This window comes from Neomonachus schauinslandi, chromosome 5 (assembly GCF_002201575.2).
Source record: "Neomonachus schauinslandi chromosome 5, ASM220157v2, whole genome shotgun sequence".
Taxonomy (NCBI): domain Eukaryota; kingdom Metazoa; phylum Chordata; class Mammalia; order Carnivora; family Phocidae; genus Neomonachus; species Neomonachus schauinslandi.
In genome coordinates, this window is record NC_058407.1 from 33898196 (window position 1) to 33920100 (window position 21905).

General features: G+C 34.7%; 1 protein-coding gene across 1 annotated transcript; it reads right to left on the reverse strand.

The window, feature by feature from the left end:
* Positions 1–442: 442 nt before the first annotated feature.
* Positions 443–21332, reverse strand: ALX1 (ALX homeobox 1). Its single transcript, XM_021687507.1, has 4 exons — positions 21107–21332; positions 17936–18240; positions 14819–14947; positions 443–1047 (listed from the first exon to the last, which is right to left on the reverse strand). The coding sequence occupies exons 1-4, from the start codon at positions 21330–21332 to the stop codon at positions 727–729; spliced, it is 981 nt and encodes a 326-aa protein (XP_021543182.1). The 3' UTR covers positions 443–726.
* Between the last annotated feature and the right edge of the window lie 573 nt (positions 21333–21905).

Below are 21905 nucleotides of genomic sequence, written 5' to 3' on the forward strand. Positions count from 1 at the left end.
TTAAAAGGTAGCATTTATAGAAACTATTCTTATGCCTATATTTTAAATCACACCGGAATATTTCAGTTATCACCTTTAGCCACATGGTTTTGGGAAACTATGCCCAAATATTTCATGCAAATGCTGGCCATTTTAGAAGAGTTCTATTTCATGGGGTGGAAATTCATGAAAACAGCTAGGGGTAAAAAAATCTTTGAGGCCTGAAGATAAATTCTCAGCAACAGGAGATATGCCCGTTGTGTCTTGGAGCCAGAGAGGGAGAAATAACAGTCAACTCCCCGAAACACCCTGCTTCAACATTTACCTGACAGCTTTGGTATCTTGACATTTTCCCCAGTGCATTTCCTCCTTTATCAGATATTATTTTACAAGGGATTTCTTGTTATACAGAACTGACATAAATCAATCTATAACAGAGGAATTTTTTAAGACATTTATTCTTTTAAGAAGTTGCATGATCGTATTTCATCGACTCGTACAATAGAAAAAAATTTACTACTAAAACAGTTTGTGGAGACTGATGGATGGTAAATCTATTTAGTCTTTTCAGAGGTTCATTCTTAGATTTTAATGTTAAATAATAACAACTATTCATTTAAGCTGGTCTCACTGTATACCTTGACCTTTAGCAATTCCACACACAGCAGCTTATTGTGGTATCCTTTAAATATGAGAAATAGAATGTTTTACTTTGCCATTAAAAGAAAAATAAAAGAGTACTGTATGTTACATGGCCCATGAAATATTGGCAGTGTGCTCCTTGGCTTTCATTCGAAGAACTGCGATACTGGAAGACCTCCTTTCAAATTCTGGCTTTGTTTCAAATGCATGTCCATTGGTAGCCCCAGTAAGAAGAGAGTCAGTGAAAAAATTGTTGAGGGGCACGTGGCTGAACTGGTTCTGGTGGTTTGAAAACCCTGTGTAACTGGAATCTGTCCGAGGCGAGTGAGAATAAGGTGTCATGCAGGAGGAAGGGTCACGTGGTAACATGCATGAAGTAACCACAGAACCACCACTCGCATTTCCTGCCCACAAATTGTTCTGAATCTGGAATATATAAAACAACAAATATTACATTTACGCATTCTCACTTTTGTTCCCTTACATTTGTTAAACAGTGTTGACTCAATTTTGTCAACTACTCATTGTTTGCTCCCATTGGGTGGTCTGTGATGACATTCTGAGTACATAAAGTGATTACTAGAAGATAATTATTTGAAAGATTCTTCCAATCTGTTATACTGTAATAGATCACCAAAACCCACATACTTGACCACATAAAATACTCTCAAGACATGTCAATCTCTTGAGTATTCTTTTTATAGTCGTGATTTTTAAAATGAAATCTAGATTTAGTCATGATTCATGACAAATTCATGTGTTTAGAAAAGCAGTTTAAAATACGGTTTTAAGTTTAAATATAGTTTCCATCTTTCTAAACTCAACGACACAATTGCATTTTTTAAAGTTCTATAGTTGGACTCAGTGTGGCAGCTTTTGTTGGAAACCATTCCTGATATTTACTCTGTAGATATTTTTAATCAAACTCATTATTGGAAATGTTTAGCCTTTCATTGCCTTTTCTTTCCTATAGTCTTAAATACATAGCTCTGTGAATATGAGCAATATATACATGTTTTAAACATTTTTTCTAGGCCTTATATATGATATAGTGAGGTTGCAACAGAATTATGACATGTAAAATAATTTAAAATTCTAAAACATGACCATTACCAAATCATGAAAGCACAACTGAGAAAAATATGCTAGTATTAGCAAATATATCATATGAGTACAATTAAAGTACTATAGAACATCTTATATAAGACTGAAAACTAGATTGTCACTTGTGCCCAGAAAATTCACATTTCTTAGTATTAAAAAACAACAAACACAAATTTCTCTAAATTTACTAGCATGTAAAGGAGACACTAGGTAGAATTTGTATAATATGAGTTTTAAATAGGCGGTATCTTAGACCAGCTATTTAAACAAGGACAAGGGGAAAAAAAAAAAAAAACAGTGATCACATGCATTACTGAGAAGCGAAGAGAAAAATCATGCAAACAGCAGGAGCTGGGGGAAAATGAGAGAGAGTTTGAGCCTTAGAAAACAAAATTTAAAAATTCCAACATTATTACACTATTGCAATATTATTTCAAAAATCTGAACTACCACAGAGCAGTAATACCAATGTTTATCACATCTGGCTTCTTTTTTAAAAATCATCATAATTAGAATCATATCATCAATTGTTTTTAACACATAAATAATGTTTGCTTATATTTATTTTTACATAAAGATTTCAGTCTACTGCATATGACCTCTGGTGTTGTCTCACAATACCCACGCTTAAATCCTCTTTTTTAAGATGACTTATTCAATTAATAGCATAAAATGTTAATGAATCTGCTACATTGCACTGTTAGATGTTACTCTGTCACTCAAGAAAAGACTGCTTAACCAGTTTCAAACATAAGAGAAAATTTGAACAACTAGTTTCATCTGTTATTTGGGGCTTCAAAGATTGGCATGATGCTCACTTCAGTGTTATTTCAGAAATAGTTATTTATATAAATATATTTATAAGCTGCTTTAAATATATTAAACCTATGAGACGTATCTATAGATATATATAATGATTTGCACATTCTATTAATCTTTAAGTCATCCTGGGCTATGTTGTTTTAATTTTGGCTTTCTACTAAATGTATCCCACTTTACCCAAAATATGATGATTGGTGCCACTGATTGCTGAGTTATGTATCTCAAACCAACAAGAGGGACTGTTAATGTCATTACTACTCTGTCAACCCACTCTTCTAACTTGATCTGGGTGATTTTCCTCTGACATTCAATCAAATCTTGTGCTACACTGCAAAACCCACAGTCACATGTTTGACAAAAGGGCTTTCAGGAAATGAAAGTGAACTTGCTTGCTTATTTTTGAAAGAATAAATGAAAGGCAAAATAGCGGTAGAGAAAGATTATTTACATTTTAAGTTTGTTAAAGGATTCCTCAATTTATATATAGTATTGCTGAAATTTGTTATTAAAGTCATCTACTCATAGTCCAAATGCATTGAAATATATTTAATAACGAGGTTAAAAAAAAAAAGGAAAATAAGGAAGGTAAAGGCAAGGAAAGTAATCTATGAATGTAAATTAAGAAAGTTTTTTTCTCCCTAAAATAATTCACATCAATCTACCTATAAGTTGAAAATAAATTCTCCAGTTTCCCTGGCATGGACAAATATTTTTATTTTGATCAAAACTTCTTATCTGGACATGAGCAAGCAAGTTAAATGTGTTACTTTTGGTGAAAGAATTTCTAGCATATATAAAGAAATGTTTTCTGAACAGAGCAGACTGGTAAAGCAAGTTACTACAGCAATATTTTAGTTGGATTTGAGAAGATACCCATATAGTCCCATGGGTAGTGATAACGTTGCACATTTTTACTGGTATGTCCTATTTCCTGATCTTTATCTCCTCCAACCCATATCTTTCTTTCATTTAAAAATTTCTGGCATGTCTTCATCTGACTTTAGGGTTTTAGTTGGTTTTGATGTCGGAAGTTAGATATAAATCATAAAAAGACAATACCCCCGGTGAATTGAGGTTTTGCTTCCTCTGAAGCATTCCCTTGGGATGATTAAACATCGATGACAACAACCAAAATCATGCTCATGATAGCTAATGGTTATCAATTAATTACCATGTGCATCTTATTAGATATACTGTGGAGACTTCTAGTCATTTCTATACACTAAAAGATGCTTCTTCGTTTTTAGTATCCCCATTTTGTAAAAGGTAAAACTATGGAACAGAGAGCTTAAGAACTTTCCACAAGATGTGTAACTCCAATGGTAGCATCAAATCTGAACCCAGGAAATCTTAAGAAATGCAACAATGATATAAAAAAGTCTTACAAGCTGAAATTGTTTATTTGCTTATTCATAATCTTAACTTTGTGGGGGTTCATAGGCTTTATTCTCTGAAAGCAAAATCCCTGATGTTTGCTCATAACTTTTTCTTTATCCTTCAGCCTAACACAATACATGATAAGCACTTAATATAAATTTATTAAATGATTGAAAAATCTCGAAGAATATGAAATTTGAATTGATCCATCTTGCAGGTGTAACCAAAATTTTATGGACAATTTATGCTAATATATCTAAATTCTGTTTCATAATTTGAGCTCTATAATCACTACTCTGTATAATCTTGACAATTATCATGAAAATTTCATCCCCAGACACTGCTGACTGTATCTCCCTAAGTAGTTTTATTTTCCATCAAGTACTTATTCTTCATCACAGATACATCTTCTTGGAGATTCTGACTCATTAAGCATGGGGTGCAACTTTTGGGATCTGTATTAAAATAATGGCAATGACAATATTACAGGAATTCTGAGAATCACCTGGGATTAGGAGACACTATTCAAGTCTAGCTTCCTTCCAAATGCAAAAATCCCTGTACACTTTCAATTATATTTAGTTCTTGTGATAAGAAGCTCACCTCTTTAAAAATTTTTCATTCCCTTTTGGAGAACTCTGTAAAAAAGTGAGCTGTTATCTTCCTCTATCACTTCTTTCTGTTCTTTAAAATGACCCAGAATAGGTAGCATCCTTCTCACATGTGAAAATCTTCAATTATCTTAGGCAATTATTACACAAGTCTCTTTTTCTTAAGCATTCCTAAAAGGCAGTATTTGATCAAACAAAGCTGTTAGAGCTTGTGGTTGAATAAATCTACTGCTGTCAAGGTGGGCTCAGTCTATGGCCCCTCCAACCCTCTACCAATTCTATTCTTATACAAGTGGTCATTTTAAAACTATGTGCTTAAACTTACATGTCATATTGTCTGAAATTGTATATATATTTGTTAACAGAGAAGCCGAACAAAAATCTCACTGACTCATTAGAAGAAATATATTTGCTGTTAGATTTTGGAATGAAAGAATATTTCTTTTTCCTAAATAGGATCACTACTTTTCTTTTTTGGACTATTTCAGAGACACCTACAATGGTGGAGTTCAGCACCAAACAAATTTTAGGGTTTTTTTGTGGCCTCTAACTGTATAATATTAAAGAGCTTTACAACCAGGAACACCAGTATTAAATAATGCCTATGTCCTTTCCTGTGTGCCAAAAAAAAAAAAAAAAAAGGCTGCCTTTACAATTTTTTCTTCTTCTTTTTTTTTTTTTAGATTTTATTTATTTATTTTAGAGACAGAGCACAGGAGGGGGGAGCGGGAGAGGGAGAAGCAGACCCCCCGCCGAGCAGGGAGCCTGATGCGGGACTCGATCCAGGGACTCCAGGATCATGACCTGAGCCGAAGGCAGTTGCTTAACCAACTGAGCCACCCAGGCGCCCAACAATTTTTTCTTCTTTATTGTGTTTTAAAGAAGTAGAAAATCTAAAAACATTCCATATTTTAATGTGCTTCGCAACGTTTTAAAAAAGTTCTAGGGGTACGTTCAAAGCATTGTCCAGGGAACTTAGCCAACTGCATCCCATTAGCATGAATAGAGGTTCAGCTGACTTACTACACTCTACTTTGAACATTTGCCCCTTAATGTTTTTCTAATCAAATGAAAAGTTGACACTTAATTATTCCATGACTTTGACTTTAAGAGGAAAGTTGTTTTTTTTTTTTTTTTGGTCTGATTCTTTCCAAATAGAAATAAAATTCATTTAACATTCATTTTTCTTCCAAGGAATTAAAAGGAATACATAGGATAGAAAGGGTCAATATATATGTGTATTTTACACACACACACAACACACACACACACACACCCCACACACAAATACACAAAGAGCTCTTCACTGTGGATATATATTCATGAGTTGAAGTAATATGGTAAATAATGAATGAGAAATTATAGATCTCATTTACCTTCACCTTAGAAACTTGATATATTCTTTTATAATCAAAATTACCATGAAATTTTTAGTATACTAAACCTAGTGTATATTTCTAATATATTTACTGATTTTATTATAGTAAGCAACTTTTGGTACTTTCAAAAAACCTTTTAAAAGAAATGCAAGTTTGTTAGTCTTTGCATTAGCTATAAAGTACCATGATGTATAAAAAACATCAAATAGTTTCATGACAGCATTACATATTCTATTTCTTAATGTTAGTGCTATTTAGAAGACGCTACCTTATGGAATTTAATCTGGATCTAAGAGGCACAATAAAGTGAAATCAATGAGTAACAATCATTCCTTAATTTTAAAGCAACTCTAAAACTAAATATTTTTCCACTAGAACAAGTTTGTTTAACCTTACTCCTCTTCTATATATAGATTGCTCTTACCTGCCACCAACGTCCATATGTACACACACACACACAGCCCACATACACATCATGCTACCCTCACATCATATGCCTACACATGTCCCTGTGGGAGTTAAAGGCTGCTTTAAAAAGACACAGATCAGGGATTCACAAAGAGGTATCTGTAATAATGTTTTAGCAATAGCGTCTTTGCATTAAAACCCCAAAGTTGATTTTTGTTTTTCCTCTTTGAGAGAATATTTACATTTATTGACCACTATGTATATAATTCAATGCTTACTCTATAGATTTATTACCACATTATCACGTCTATAATTTACCAGATTTTTCATACGGTCTCTTTAAAAAAATGCAAACATGACTTTCTGCAAAAGCAGTTTAATTTTTTTAAGAGGCCATTATATTCTTTACTAGCATAACCCTCCCTTTAAAATTTAGGGTGATAAAATGTTAGTAAGAATCATATACTTAGTAACTTGCAGGTATTTTTAGCTGTTGACTTAATTTTAGGGTCCCATTAACTTTTCTAGTAACTACATCAAGAAGTGTTTTTCTAAATTGTGAGTTTGCTACCAGTGAGTAAGTCTCACATGCTACCAGAGAGTAAGTGAATACGTCTCAAACACTGATACTTTGTCCATCTGCAAAAAAAAAAAAAAAAATCCCAATTAAATTATGTACTGAAAAGATTAATCTGAGCATGTTTAGGTACTACCTAAGAGAGAAATGAGGGTACATTTTCATCAGTGCCTAATTATTAGCTGTAATTTTCACATAAAAAAATCAGATAACATTAAGATTTTTTGGAATCAATTTACATTTCAAAAATTTCAAAAGTATACCTTTTCAACATATAGTATCATTAACCTGAAGTGATTAGAAATTATCAGGAAAAGGTCACATATGAAATATTGGTTGCTACTTTGATTTTTTTTAAATAAAATTCCATCTTAGAAATGTATACAGAGATTTGGAACAAGGAAGAGTGAATTTTCCATTAAAAAATCACTGTAAGATAGAACAATCATATGGGACTAAAAATTTGAGAAGAAAACTGCTTTACAGAAAAATAAGTGTATGTATCTCTTTAGTGCAAAAATTAAAAAGCATTAACCCTCCTAAGAAATGTTAATGTCTGGAAATTTTCAGAATGACATCACATAAATGTGTTTAAATTTTGCATTATTTAAGTACTATTTGAAATATGTGCTCCAAGTCAAAAGTATAAGAAACATTAAGGACATTTTTTTTCTCTTCTTTTAGTGTTGGATGTGTTCTTAAACTGTATGGTAATTATGATCATTATGGAGACTTACAGGAAATCTCACTCTATATGCCTTAAAATGACACTTTTCAAATCAACTCACTTAAGGACAGAATAAAATAATAGCACTTAGGATTTGCTATTTTACTTATTATTCAGCAACATTGATCAACATGGGGTATTTTCCAATTGTCACATTATTTTTCATGTATTTTAATACACGAATGATAGTCATTGTTGACAGTGCTTGATTCATTTTTAATGACACAATTCCCCAATTAAAACAAAATCCACAATTATAAGAAACAAAGATTAAAATATAAATTAAGTTTTCCTTGTGAATTAATAACTTAAAATATAAATCCAATATGCAAGTATTTTAATCTACAAGAATATCTTTAAATTTAGAGACTACACGAGGCTTAATAAATATGGCAAGTGAAAACTCTGAATTAAAATACATCGTAAGTTCACACTAACAAAAACAGTGTGTGCTGCAGGTTTCAACCCACAGGTCTGTTGTCACAGACTTCTCAGACTTTCTTTCCCCCTGGTTCTTCTCCATCCCCCATAGTTTTTATTTGTATAAGCAACGATAGCACTCTTCAATAATTTATTTTTACATTTTTCTTATTATTTATTTTGAGTAATCTACTCAATTTATTAATTCATTCTTTCCTCTTAAAATATAAAATACTCATGACCAATTCAGTTAAATTCAATGCTTTAACAGCAATCACCTATTAAAAGCAAAAAAAAAAAAAAAAGGAAAATCAGCTAAGTTATTATTACTGTGTAAAGTCATTAAGTCACATTAAGCTTGAATATCACATTTTTCAAAAAATATGTCTAAATTCATAATCTAAGATATGAATGCACTTTGCTTCTTTTGCAGGGTATTTTTTTTTATCTCTGTAAAGTGTTTGTATTTTCAACAAAATAAAAATTATTCCCTCTTTGTGTCTAGCTGCATCATCACTTAATTGATGCTGACGATACCTGCCTCATGTTACATGTAACTTATTTTTAATATGTACTTATACATATATATGAAATAGTCTTCATACAAATTGTTATACAACTTGTATATATATTTATACATTTAATTAAATTAGCACTTTTATATCAATATGACTTGTTGACCCAGTGATGTTAATATTTTTGTCCCTCCTTCCTCCTAAGAGAAGTTTCACTGTATCACTATGTGACCATTTCATTGGTTGTTTCATAGATATGAGAATATTTATTATACAATGCATCAAGTATAGCTACATTACTAACATTTTAAAAAGATTTTTGGTTATTTATTTGCTGTTTCAGATGCTTTAAATTGCTAAACCACAGTGGTTGAAGGAGACAAGCTCCATATTCTTTATTTAGCTTAAGTAAAGGTAAACTTTAAGATTAATACAGAAACTGATGCTACTCTTAAGGAGGGCAGAGTGAACAATATTTTCACAATCACTATTTTATAGAAATGTTAACATTTCCTTTAAAAAACTGTATAATTACAATGTTTGAAACAGAATTTGTTAAACTAGAAATGTTGTACAGCTTTCATCTGTGTTTTAAATCACTCCAATGACTACAAATTATTTATAACTTGAATCCAACCTTTGGTATGTTCAAACTCCAAGTGGCATATATTTATTAAGTCATCAATTAAACAACAGAAAGCAAAACACTGCATGGGTCCCCTTCTATATTATGTAAACATAGATTTAGTTATGATTCTCACTATACACTAGGTAAAACCCCATAGAAAATTTTGGTGGGAAACAACTTCAAACCTTTTAAAATTTTTTGATGAAAATACTTTCTTCATGAGAAAATAATTTTGGTGGATTAAGAATATACCCAAACATTCCTTAAATTACCATATTTGGTTGTCCTAATTTAAAGAGGAAAGTACATTTAACTAAATTTGATCTTTCCCTAGACTCTTAAATAGTGAATTTACTTAAAAATTGGATTAGTTTAAATGCTACAATAACAGAACATTCACACCACTTTGCTACGTCTGTACTGTAGAATCAGTAATGACTAATGGCTATTATAGAGTTGTTACTATTTATTGAGCACTCGTTATATACTAGGCAATGTCCTAAGCACCTTGCAGAAACTATTGTTTCTGATCTTCACAAACATCATATTAATTTTTATACCCATTTTGTAAATGAGGATAAACATGCCTAGAGGTTAATTCATTTGCCAAACGTCTAAAATCTATTAAGTAACAGAGTCAGGATCTGAACCCACAACTCCCTGGCTGTGAAGCCCATAGTCAAACATTAACACCTAGCCTTCCTCAAGTCCCATGACTTAGCTCCACAGACTGGAAATCAATTTAATCCTCTCAATAACAGAAAAGTATTAAGAAGATGATCATTACCATCAGCCACACCACCAACTCTAGCACCAATAATACCTCCATTTTACAAAGAAAGAATCTGAAGATCAAGGAAGTCAGGAGACTTGCCCCAAGTTACCCAGCAAGTAAATGATAAAGTTGATGCACATGTGATCTGAGCCAAACCTAAAGGCGTGAAACTAGTTTCTTGTAAGAACAGAGGCTGGCTATAATCCTCCAGAAAATGTTTATACCTTGAAAAATATTTTGTTCAACAGAACAATTATTTAAAGAAATGCTTTGGTGTTCACAAATTAGAAATAAATTAGAATCTACTCTTGATAGATGCTTGCTTTTTCAACTCAAAGACAAAATTACATAGGTCTTTTTGGTCTGCTGGGTGTAGGTTGCATCAAGAAGTGTCTGCAGAATTTGGTACGAATATCACCTAGTTTGTAATCTGCCCAAACCCGCAAGAGATTTTGTCTGGATCATTTACAGAACCCCCGTGCCTCACACAGTACCAACATGTATTTCTTGACTAAAATGCAAATAACTCTGGAAGAAAAAAAAGAAATTAAGTCGAAAATGTTCTGCAAAATCTTCATAAACTACTCTTTTCAACAGAGGAAGAAATTGAGACTCAGAGAGGGAAAGTGAATTGCTGAGGACCCCAGAGATGGTTAATAGCAGACATCTAGGAATCATCTGTTTTAACTGAAAATTGATTAATTTGGGGTTCATAACATATTCCAGAATGTTGAAGCGAAGCAACTTTTTTTCACATCTATTCAGTGTATACATAATTTGCTTAATACTGTTACAATACAAAGTTAAGATCTGAATCATCCTTTTTAAAACATAAATACTTTATATTGTAAATGGGGCAGCAGATACTGTATACACCCCACCACCATGTCAGTGCGAAAGTCATGTGCTGATTGAAGGAGAATTGAGGGAAGGTTTCCTGGAGGAAACCCAGGTCAGGTGAAGAGGAGGGAATTCAAGAGAATTCGGCACAGCACAAGGAATAGCTGCAGCACATGACTGTTGTTTAACATGTCAGGTCATGGAGAACATCGGGTGGTCAAGTATTTTCATTTAGCAAAATCATAGTGTTGCCAAATGACAACGGATATCATGAGCCAAAATCAAGGGCTTTTAAAAGACAGATACCATTTCTCAGTACATCCAAATATACTACTTTATAGTACTACTGACGTCACTCCTCTCACTGTTTGTTTGCTATCAAATATGACCAAGCTTAAAAGAATACCTGAAAACAGTCTCAAAAGTGTCTACATTTTGTAAATGCTTTATATCATTATTTTATACCTTTAAAAAAATGAAAGCATGTTTGCTTTCCAAAGTGATTTGGGGTTTTAGGGTCAAAACTGAAATATTTCATTGCTCAGTGATGCTGCGTTAAAGAGCCTTGAACCCCGGTACTCAGAAAACCTGCACTTAAATTCAATGAGTCAATGGCTGTAAGAAAGAAGCCTGGCTTAAAATAAGCCCTCAACTGGTAGGTATTAATTTTACCAGTAGGGCTGTTGTTACTATTTTGTAGTGAGAGCATTGGAAACAAAGTATTTAGAACACTTTAGAAAATATTAATTACTATTCATAAATAAACCTATTATATAGAGGTTATATAGAGATACTTTTATAGTTGGTAAGATTATTATCCACATTGAGCAGACCTGAGGAAATCATTTTCTCAACCATTTCTGTTTTCATGTATTTCTGTGTATGCTTTTGCTTTCCCGCCAAACTGTTAATTCTTTATTTCTGTCCTGTTTCTAGTTTTCTAGTTTCTAACTTTTTGGTAATTAATATTTTTATCTGTAATTAGTAACAGTAACCAAGCTCAGTGTCTGACTGCACTGAGTTGTTGGATTCTGCTTTGGTTCCTATTTTCTGATTATAATTTCTATTTTCAAGACACATGCTTTAAAAAAAAAGTTTCCTTTAGGCTGAAGCTTGAGAGACATGATCTTGGCATAATTATTTCTCCAAAGTAAAAAAAAAGTCAACCACATATTTTTAAGTTAAAACGGAATTTTCCTGACTTTATCCAATACCCACAGTGGAGAGTGAGAGGCATTTTGATTTCAGTATTTTTGGCAACCAAGCATCTAGTGACTTACCCATATAAAAAATCACAATGGATTTTATAGTATTGATTTTTATTACTGTTGATGAATTATACTGTCAAAATAACTTCAAAAACAGTAACTTCAACATGCGATGCTTGTGTTGTCATACTTAAATTAAGAATTGGAATAACCAATGTACATAAATTATGGAGAAACCACAGGGAGAATTAGTGCAAAATTCCCATGATTTGTGAGGGGAAATTTTTAAATTAATCCTTTGTTGAGTGAAAAAGACTATAAATGTATAATCCGATTGTACCATCTCCCTTCCTGCCTGGGCTCCTTAGTAGGTTACCTCAGTGTGCTGACAATCTCTAAAGCTATGAGGCACCATAACACAATGGCAAGATAACCCTAGGAAAAAAGCATGACTAAGAGTATATTAAGTTACATTAAGCCCTTATAAAGAGCTTAGTTTGTGCCAGGCACTATTCTAAATGTTTTATGTTGCACTGAAGAAGAAAGGGTAGTTAGAGAGAAGGCAACCATCAGCAAGGCACAAGGAAGTGGGAAAAACACACACACACACACACAAACAGAAATGGGGTTTCCAAGGAAAGAAACGAAGACTGAAATAAAAAGGTCCCAAAAAAGCATGTTGTAGTCAAGTGTGGTGGAGCACTTGACTAGCAAGACTGTATAAAGTCCATTTGAAAAGAGTTCATTAATTTGTAACTTTACTATTTCTAAATTCATCACAGTGAAGTAGTTCAAAGCATATAAAGTACATGCCAATATACACCATCTCTGTCATTTTCATTGTTTCCCTGGCTCTGAGTATAGTTTCTGCTCCCCTGAACTAAATTGCAGACTTGAATGATGCAACTTAAGCCTTACACTCCTTTGGTATTCATTTATTAATTATTCAATCTTTTCAACACTCAGTTCTTGGGAGAGACAGTCTACTGGACAGGTTAAGATCTCGCACGTGGGAGCCAGACTGCCTGTGATGAGATCCCGGCTTTGCCACGAGTGAAGGTGAGTAAGTATCTCCCCTCTGTGTCTCAGTTTCCTCATATGGAAGATGAGGATAATTCATTAGTAGCACCTATTGCGTAAGATCGTGGTAAGGATGAAACGAGTTACTCCATGTAACCTGCTCAGAATATAGTAAGGCCCGATACGGTAAGGGCTTCGGCTGGGCTAACAACCACAAAACCACGAAACCACTGCAGTATCTGATCTCGTGGAGACAGGAGCCTAGAGCCTACCAGGGAGACCTCCTCCCAGCACTGTGTTTGGAACTCAGCTAGGACACTCAAAACTATTCAGTCAGTCGAAGCTCAGTGGCCCTATGATGATAAATAACAGAACATATATACATATATGCTTTTAAACTGGAGGAAAAAAAATACCTCCTTTAAGATAAATTTTGAAGAGTAAGAAAAACAAGGTTCTTCTGATGGCAGGTATGGACATTTATTCAAAAGGCACTGTTGTCCTGTAGTAGACCGCAATGGTGAGGCCTGGTGCAAGCAGCCCTGCACAGGCCGTCCTATAAGGAAGCACTCCTGTGGTCATGGGCCAATTCCTTAACTCCCATGGGTCTCGTTTCCTAATGTTTAAAAGGACTGAAATAGGTGATCTCTAAGGCTTTTACTCACGTATGACATTACATTAATAAATTTGGTGAATTTATCTGGAAGAGTGAAGGTCTCAAAATAGGTTTTTAAGAATCATAAAAAGCATCAGAATGCAAGGATGCACAAAACTAAAGCACTGAATTCATGCTCACAAGGTATGTACTCAGAGTTGAAGAAAATGAATACGCTTAAGTTTGGGCTTGCAAAGATTTGGTTACTGGACTATCAAGGTATTCCCCCAGCATATATGTTACATATTTGTTTTCAAAATGGTCTGTAACAATGCATATCCTTAAACAACTAAGGAATGAAATAACAAATGTCTTGTTCCTTATAATACAAGTGTTCCTTAACATGTATCAAATATAGTTCCGGATACTCTAACTCAGTAGTAGGAAAAATTAATGTCCAATTAAAAAGATAAAATGTATTTTATTAACATGCATTACAAAGTGTGGGGAAAAAAAAAGGCCTCTAAATTGAAAGGAAATAATGAGAAGAAAAGGAATTTCTAAATGCTCTTTAAAATGAGATGAGAGCTCCCATTATAAAGGGGTGGATGTGTTTTTTAATGTGATAAATTTTTTAAACGATCTCCAGTACTAATCCTATGTATGTTTTAAGTAACCAAGGGCTAAATGTTTCCTTGAAACAATGAGCAACTTCAAAGCTGGAAAGACAACATAGGAAAAGAGATATTTTTAAGTGGAACTGAAGGTTTCATAGACCACACCAGACACTAGGTTAGGGGATGGTTCATCAAACATTAGCCACAATGACAGCACGCCAAGCAATGCTTTATTTATTTTGAAAAGTTAACAAAGGAAATGAGTCTGAATAGTTAAAATGTAGACTGATTAAAAGGTTTATACTATGAATGATGCTACTTCAGTTGTTGCAATGTGTAACAAGGAAGAGACCCTAAAATATTTTTGAACAAACAGCTCTAAAAGAAAATAATAACAAAATAAATATTTTAGTAAAATAAGCATCTAACAAACATGCAAAAAGTCTTCTGGAGGTTAAAATCTTCATTCTCGACTTCTGTATTAGTTATAATAAAGCCAATAATAATATCCCTTTCAAGAATATACACACCACATCTATTTTTCTCGATCAGTATTCTGTGAAGTTTACCATACCTGTGGATAGCTGTCAGTCCTTGGCAAAACTGATATATCATAGGTGGCAGCAAAATGGCTTTTAGCTTGTTGTATTTGGCCATAACGTTCTCTTTTTCTCCACTTGGCCCTTCGATTTTGAAACCAAACCTAATTTTTTTAAAAAGTAGAATTTTAGCTGAGGAATATTTGAAAACGCAATGGTGATGTTAAAAGACACAGATCAGAAAGAACAAACCAGGTCAACAAAATCACTAAGAAAGAAATTTATGTCACAAAAGTATCCACAAATTTTACTTTCTATTTCACCCTGATAAGTGGTATGTCCATAAGGGAATATAAATTAATAGAAAGGGAGGAAATACTTTAAAAAATTATTTAATTTGTCTCAGCCTCTTTTTTTTTCTCATTTTGGAAAATAAAAAGGAGTTAGATTATATGATTTTGAAGACTCCTTTTGTCTCCAAATTATCATAGATAATCCTCCTCCCAGAGAATGCTGCAAATCTGGAAGACATTCATGACTTTTTAGTTTGGGGTTATGCACATAACATTAACCCAGCCAAACTATAACCAAATTAATATCTGGGTCTGTCAAAACAATTATCTTTAGAACATGTCACAAAGTGAAGACTGTGCTGGGTTGTACCCATACTTAGATAATCTTAGAAAAATTTAAACACAAAGATTACATCCAAAACTCATGGCACTGGCAGAAAGATCACAATTATTTAGAAACAGAAAATGTTACGATTACATATTATATTGAGCATGATAAAGACTATGGGTAAAATGGAACCAACTGAAATTGAACTCTGGTTTTAAAATATACAAATGCGCTTATTACATAAATTACACCACTTATAATTTTTATCTTCCCTTATAGAAAATGCTCAGAAATCTCCAAATCATTTCTCCAATATAAGAGACTTACAGGTAATATAAATAGTAAGATAAATGGGAAGATAGAACCAAGTTCACCAAAGCCTATGAGTTACTACAGCCTCTACAGAATCACAAAGCTCTCCTCCAAATTTCTCTATTTCTATATTAATAATATTCATCATAACAACCATCTTCCTCAGAGGGTTAAATAATCACTAATTCACACCTGGAGCTCTCCAGAATCTTCACTTTAATATTTTAATGAGTTAAAGGGAGACACAAAAAGTTATATTCGGTATGTGTCATTTGATATTTTTGAGTAGACATTTCACAAGCCCCTGTCAGGAAGCTCTTCAGTCTTTACAGAACTATGTTCAGAATACAAAATGCTTACAACAGAAGCTGGAAATCACATATCAAATGCAGATTGTTAAAACTGTTAAAATTTACTTGAAATTTTTACTCTTTTTCATAATTAGCTGTAATCTTCTCTATCTTTACCATCACACTGATGGATACATATTAAGCCTCAGTTCAGTGTGCAAGTATGTACTGCAAATTTAAGGTGGCACTTTAAAGAGTTTCCAGCAATTAAAATAAGGCAATGAGAGCTACCTATTCAGTATGGTTTCTTAGAACACTGTTGGTACTGTTGTATCACGCACAATGCCCAGGGCCCATAATAACATCAACAACAAGACAAAACGTATTTTCTTCCTGTCTTCACAGGCGCTAGGAGCATAGTAAGGAAATTTAGTAATGAGGTTTTTTTTTTTTTTTCCATGAGAAAAAAAGATCTTTACAATCTCCTTAGAATAGGTATGAATTACCACTCTGATATGAAAAGCCGGAAAGAGAAAACGTGAGTAAATTAGGTTTGGGTTGGCTCTCTGTGCATGTTTTTAGACAAAAATTAATCAGGAGTTGATGAAATGTGAAGGGGAGAACATCCATTGTGCACAGCTGATCACTCTAGATGTAAATATATTTTTCAATGGTGACAAGTATAATTAATTCTAATATATGAACACAAGGCAAAAAAAATAAAACAGCACATACACGTGGGACTGATATTAACACTTGACAATTCTAAAATTCTTCATTAGCATCAACTTTCTGTACATTTACTTCCTGAACTAAAATAAATAACTATTCATCTCCACGAGCTGAAGAAAAATCCTGCTGCTTGGTATTCCCGAACCACCAAATGTTGCCTTTAATGATGAAACGGCCTTACAATGGCTTAATCTTCAGAAGAAATACTATTACTCTCAGGACAAAATCCTTCACTATCTTATTTATTTCTCTATTCTTATACTGTATGGGAATTGCAAGCTTCAATATTCTCCTATTTAGCGTGGTAAAAATGCACAAAGAAACATGCTATTCCCTGAAATTGTTGTTATGTGAGAACTAGTAAAAGGTAGTTTAAGAATACCAACTCTAGTAAAAATAAAATATGCCTAAGAGATAGAATTTTACCTAATATAACTTTTTTCAAATGATTCTAAAAGTTTAGTATATTGTGCCATCCAATTTGATAATTTGAATATAACTTATAAATATAATTGAGTATATATTTTAAAATTACTTCAAGATCATTCTTTTTATTGCCTCTGCAAAAAAGATATAAGCTATCTACTTTTAAAAGTTAAAATGGAATGGCAAGGCAACTATTAGAGCTGGGAAAATTATAGGTGAGCTATATGATCTTTCTTTATGCATAGTAAAAATAAGTTATGGTATTTATAACAATTGCGGATTTGTGAAATTGTTTCATTTTTTCTTTGTTTTATTATAACCCCAACCTCAATAAAATTACAGATCTACGGGCCATTACACATGTAACTTACCAATACATGGTATATAACCTAAAAAGAACCTTAACGTCTGATAAAATAGGACAAAACAAAACAAAATAAATGTATTAGTAAATAGATAGCTATGATTCTGTTTTTGCCCTTTAAAATTAATTTTTAAATTAGAGATATTTATGACATTCTGTTGTTTTAAATATTTGTTAATTTGTATGCCTATGTAATAAGTCAAGTGTTCTTTTATGTTTTTGTGTGGGTGATTAAATTCTTTGCAAGGAAAAATAAATTTTAGTAGACGGACATGCATATCGTACATTGTTCTATATCTTTAGCTGGAGAATCAGTTTCTTCTTTTGTGGCAAAATGCAACCATTGAATTATTCTAACAGTATCTCTCCCTCCCAACACACACCCAAGGACTTCATTTGGCTCCTACCTGCACCCTGGCCTCCGTGAGCTCTGTCCTCAGAGCAAGTTGCTCTCTGACGTATACGTCCGGGTAATGGGTTTTCTGAAAGACCTTCTCCAACTCCTCCAGCTGCAGGCTGGTGAAGGTGGTTCGGTGTCTCCGCTTCTTACTGCTGGATACGTTGCTGTCACATTTATCCCCAAGTTCATCCAGTTCTCCCTTGTCTGGCATCCCTTTCACGGGAGACATCCGGAGACTATTACAGTTGTCCATAGCTCTATTTAGTTCTGTGTGAAGAGGCTGTCCTTCTACTTTAGTGATCCCATAGTTCACTGTACCCAGAGAGGGGAAAACAACAGTTCTCAGGATTGTGAAACATTTCAATGAAGAAATGAAGTTGAAGTAATTTACAGCCTCAGGAAAGCAGTCTGTTAATGATTTACTGTGCCAGTATGAATTCAAGCATCACATTGTGTACTACTATTAATCCACTTTGGGCAGGTTTAGGGCCATTTAAAAATGTGTTACATGGAACTCATATAATTTGCCAGATTTTACAGTTCTATTTTACAGGGCTAATGTAATGCTTATGCACATAATTTATAGTCAAATAAGATGATCAAATTAAAAGATGCTCTAGATTTTTTAAAAAATTGAGCATAATGTTTGAAAAGTGAACCAAATTTAATGTAAGTGATATATGTATTTATTCACAGCAGACAAAATCGAGCTACTTACATGGCTCAAGAAAGACATTTCAATTTTAAAAACTGAAAAATTTCAATTTTAAAAATAATATCTGTAAACCCCAATCCAAACTCTTCCCAAAAGTAATCTTCCTGCTCCACTCAAAACATATGGACTACAGATTTAGATATGGTTTTGTTTCTACTATATTTTGAATATTTTGACTGTATATTCATGTCTGTTTTTCACTTTTTTTTCCAAAAAGTGACCTACTAAATTAATGACTTTCATATCAGTTTCTGGAAGTGCTTCTTATAGAACAGAATAAGATTAAAGTAGACTTCTTTAGTGTAATAACTCACTTGCAGTTCTTTCTAAATAGGTCATATTTACGTTTAACTCATGAAATATGTTTTAAGACAGAAAGTTTTATTTTCCCCTAAAGCAGAGACATTAAAACATCTATTAAAAGATTACAAAAGATGCCATCTTCCATTCTGTTTAGGGGTATTTAACTTTCAGTGATTTCCTCCAGATTTGATTGCATGTTTGCAATATGATATAAAACAAAAATCTATCCTGTGGCCACACACACACACACACACACACACACACATGCAATGGATGCACATAATGAAATTGGAAAGAGTTTTTGAAAAAGTGAACCCAGCCAGAACAATAATTTCCAATGAACTGCCATACTTTATTCGTTTGTATCTTTTTAAAAATTCTCTCAAAACGTATTTTAGCAACTGTTCTAATCATTATACCAATGTTTTGAACTTTAAGACCTAAAATAACTTAAATGTTTAATATCCTTTATGCAAAAGATGGGATGTAAAACTAGATATAACGAAGAGCCATGACTGATTAACAATAAGGTTTTGTGTTCGGCAGAGTTAAATGGGGAACTTCGGTAATTAGGGATGGGGGAGGGGAAGCAGCCGTGAGGGTAAGGGCATCTCAGGAGAAAGACAGGAGCTTTCCTAAATTTAGCGAACTGCTGCCTGCATTCATCTTAATACTTTCCTATTAAAATTCGTCCTAAAAGTGTGATGTTCATTAAAAAGTTGTTAAGGTATCAAAAATCACCTATTTCTCTTCTTATTTTGGATTCCCGACTATTTAAAATAGGATGTAGTCCTATCCAGCAGTTAACACAGGACATCAGAGAATCTTTTTTTTTTTTTTTAAATCCTGTCCATTCGAATAACTTTACGTATACATATAAGAATTCCAAAAATAAAGATACTGCAGTCTGAAATACAAACAGAAAGCCAAAAATTTAACATATTAAAAATAAAAATTAATTGCGTGTCTTTCTAAATAAATGACTGAAACGATTTAACTGATTTTCTCTGTCGTTCCCACCCCACTATTTTGGTTCAATCTTGCAGTCACAAGGAATCTGCAACGCTGAATAAGTAAAATATATGAGATGGTTTAAAAAAAAAAAAAAACTTACTGTGTACAAAGTATTTAGAAAATGAGCTCCTATGAGCCAATACCTTGCCAGATTTTGACCCTCCATTAAAACAGGGGGCGGGAGGCTTGTTGTAAATATTTCACACTTAATTCGTTTGTTATTTTAAAGCAACCCGCTCCTTACAGCTTAACTGTGGAATATATACAATGATAAGGAAAAGTCCTCTTGCAATTGTAAACTTGCTTTAGCTTTCGCGATCTAAAAAAAATAGGTTTGTATTGGGTTACAAGATAGAAAAGATAGATGGTTTGTTTTGATAACATTTTGACTTTGAGATACTTGGCCGTTCAAAGTTGAAGATTTAACCCAGAAGCATTCCGAGAGAGGGTTCTTAGGTGACTTTTAATGTAGAGTCAGAAAAAGAGACAATACAGAGTTCGGGAGTGAGTGCTTATATTGGGGATTCTTTACCCGAAGTTACTGAAAGTGATTTGGTGTTAGGAAAAATTTATGTGTGCTGTATTGCAAACCCAAAGAATCCGCATCACAACTTCACACAAGCTAATCTAGCAATTTTCCAGCTTCACAAAGAAAAATACCGCCACGTCTTGGAAAACTTGTTTTGAAAATGTTTTTCACCTAAAAGAACTCAAAGTTTTCTTATTCGTGACGACAGTGACGTCCTCTAACGAGCTATGATCGATTTCAGCTCCTTCTGCGGGGGCAGCGCGTCGGGCTCACAGAGGAAGCGCGCTGTCTTGACTCAATTACACTCTATTTACCGTCCTATCAGTTTACGCCTGGGTCCTAGATACAGGGAGTCCGGGACCCATAAGGGACAGCACTCGACAGCTAAAAGAGAGCCGCGCGGAGGCAATCCGGTGCCTAATCCTTCCCCTGCCCCTCAAAGTCGGCTGCAGCCAACACCGCTCCTTAAAACGCTCACTCTTCCATTGCCTTCCTCCGCCCTCCGGGCTCTCTCGCTCCCCCTTTCCTTTCTTCCATCCTCCCCGCCTGCCTGTCCGGACGCGTCCCCGCACTTAGGGTTTGCGGAAGGGTGGCCGAGGTTCGGGCAGGCGACTCACCGCTGCTCTCCTGACAGGGCGAGGCTCTCTCCAGGCGCACGTGATGCTCAGCGCGGGGCAGGGGCCCGAAGGCCTGCACGCATTTGCCGGCCGACGCTTTGCTGTAAAAGGACTCATTGTCCAGCGTCTCCATAACGTGCTCCAATGCGCCTCCTGCGCCCATGTAGAAGTCACTGTTTTTACTCGGCGGGCTCTTGAGGGCAAACTTCTCGCTCAGAAACTCCATAATCCTGGAAGGCTGTCGCGGAGCTCCTGGGCAGCGGAGGCTGGAGAGCGCTGGGGGAGGGAGCAAGTGGGCGGGAGAAGGGAGGGCCGAGGAGGGAAGGGGAAGCTGCCCGGCTCCGAGCCCTTTAATACGTCCCGGCTGGAAAGGGGGCACCCGAAGTTGCTTTTATATCTTGAAACTCAGCTGGGCTCGTCGGGCAACCTCCTAGTTCTAATGAATATGAAAATAGGCAGGCAACTAACTCCACCCCGGGTCCCCCTCCGCCCCCACCCCACCCCACCCCACCCCCACCTTCCCCCACTTACTCGCGCAGGGCGCGTCCAGGCCTAGGTTAGACAGCTCCATTTCAGACAAATGCCAGGAGGGACGAGGCCCCGACACCCAGAAACATTGTCGCCGCGACAGTGGATTGGCACTTCGGAAGAGCTTGGTGAGATCGCAAAGCAGTTAACCCTCCACTCCCTGCTCTCTGCGCCTTTCCCGGCCGCCCGCCCGACACCCGGTCTCCACCCCGCCCCCACGCCGGCCACTCACTACCCGAGAGATTTAGAGGCGTCTTAAGAACTTGAAAGG

Excerpts from the sequence above, each read along its gene's own strand:
- ALX1 (XM_021687507.1), bottom strand. The coding sequence starts at position 21,332 with ATGGAGTTTCTGAGCGAGAAGTTTGCCCTCAAGAGCCCGCCGAGTAAA. Across the intron at positions 14,948-17,935 it reads TCACGGAGGCCAGGGTGCAG|GTTTGGTTTCAAAATCGAAG; the intron begins GTAGGAGCCAAA and ends TAAAAAAATTAG. Across the intron at positions 1,048-14,818 it reads GGACTGACAGCTATCCACAG|ATTCAGAACAATTTGTGGGC; the intron begins GTATGGTAAACT and ends TATATATTCCAG.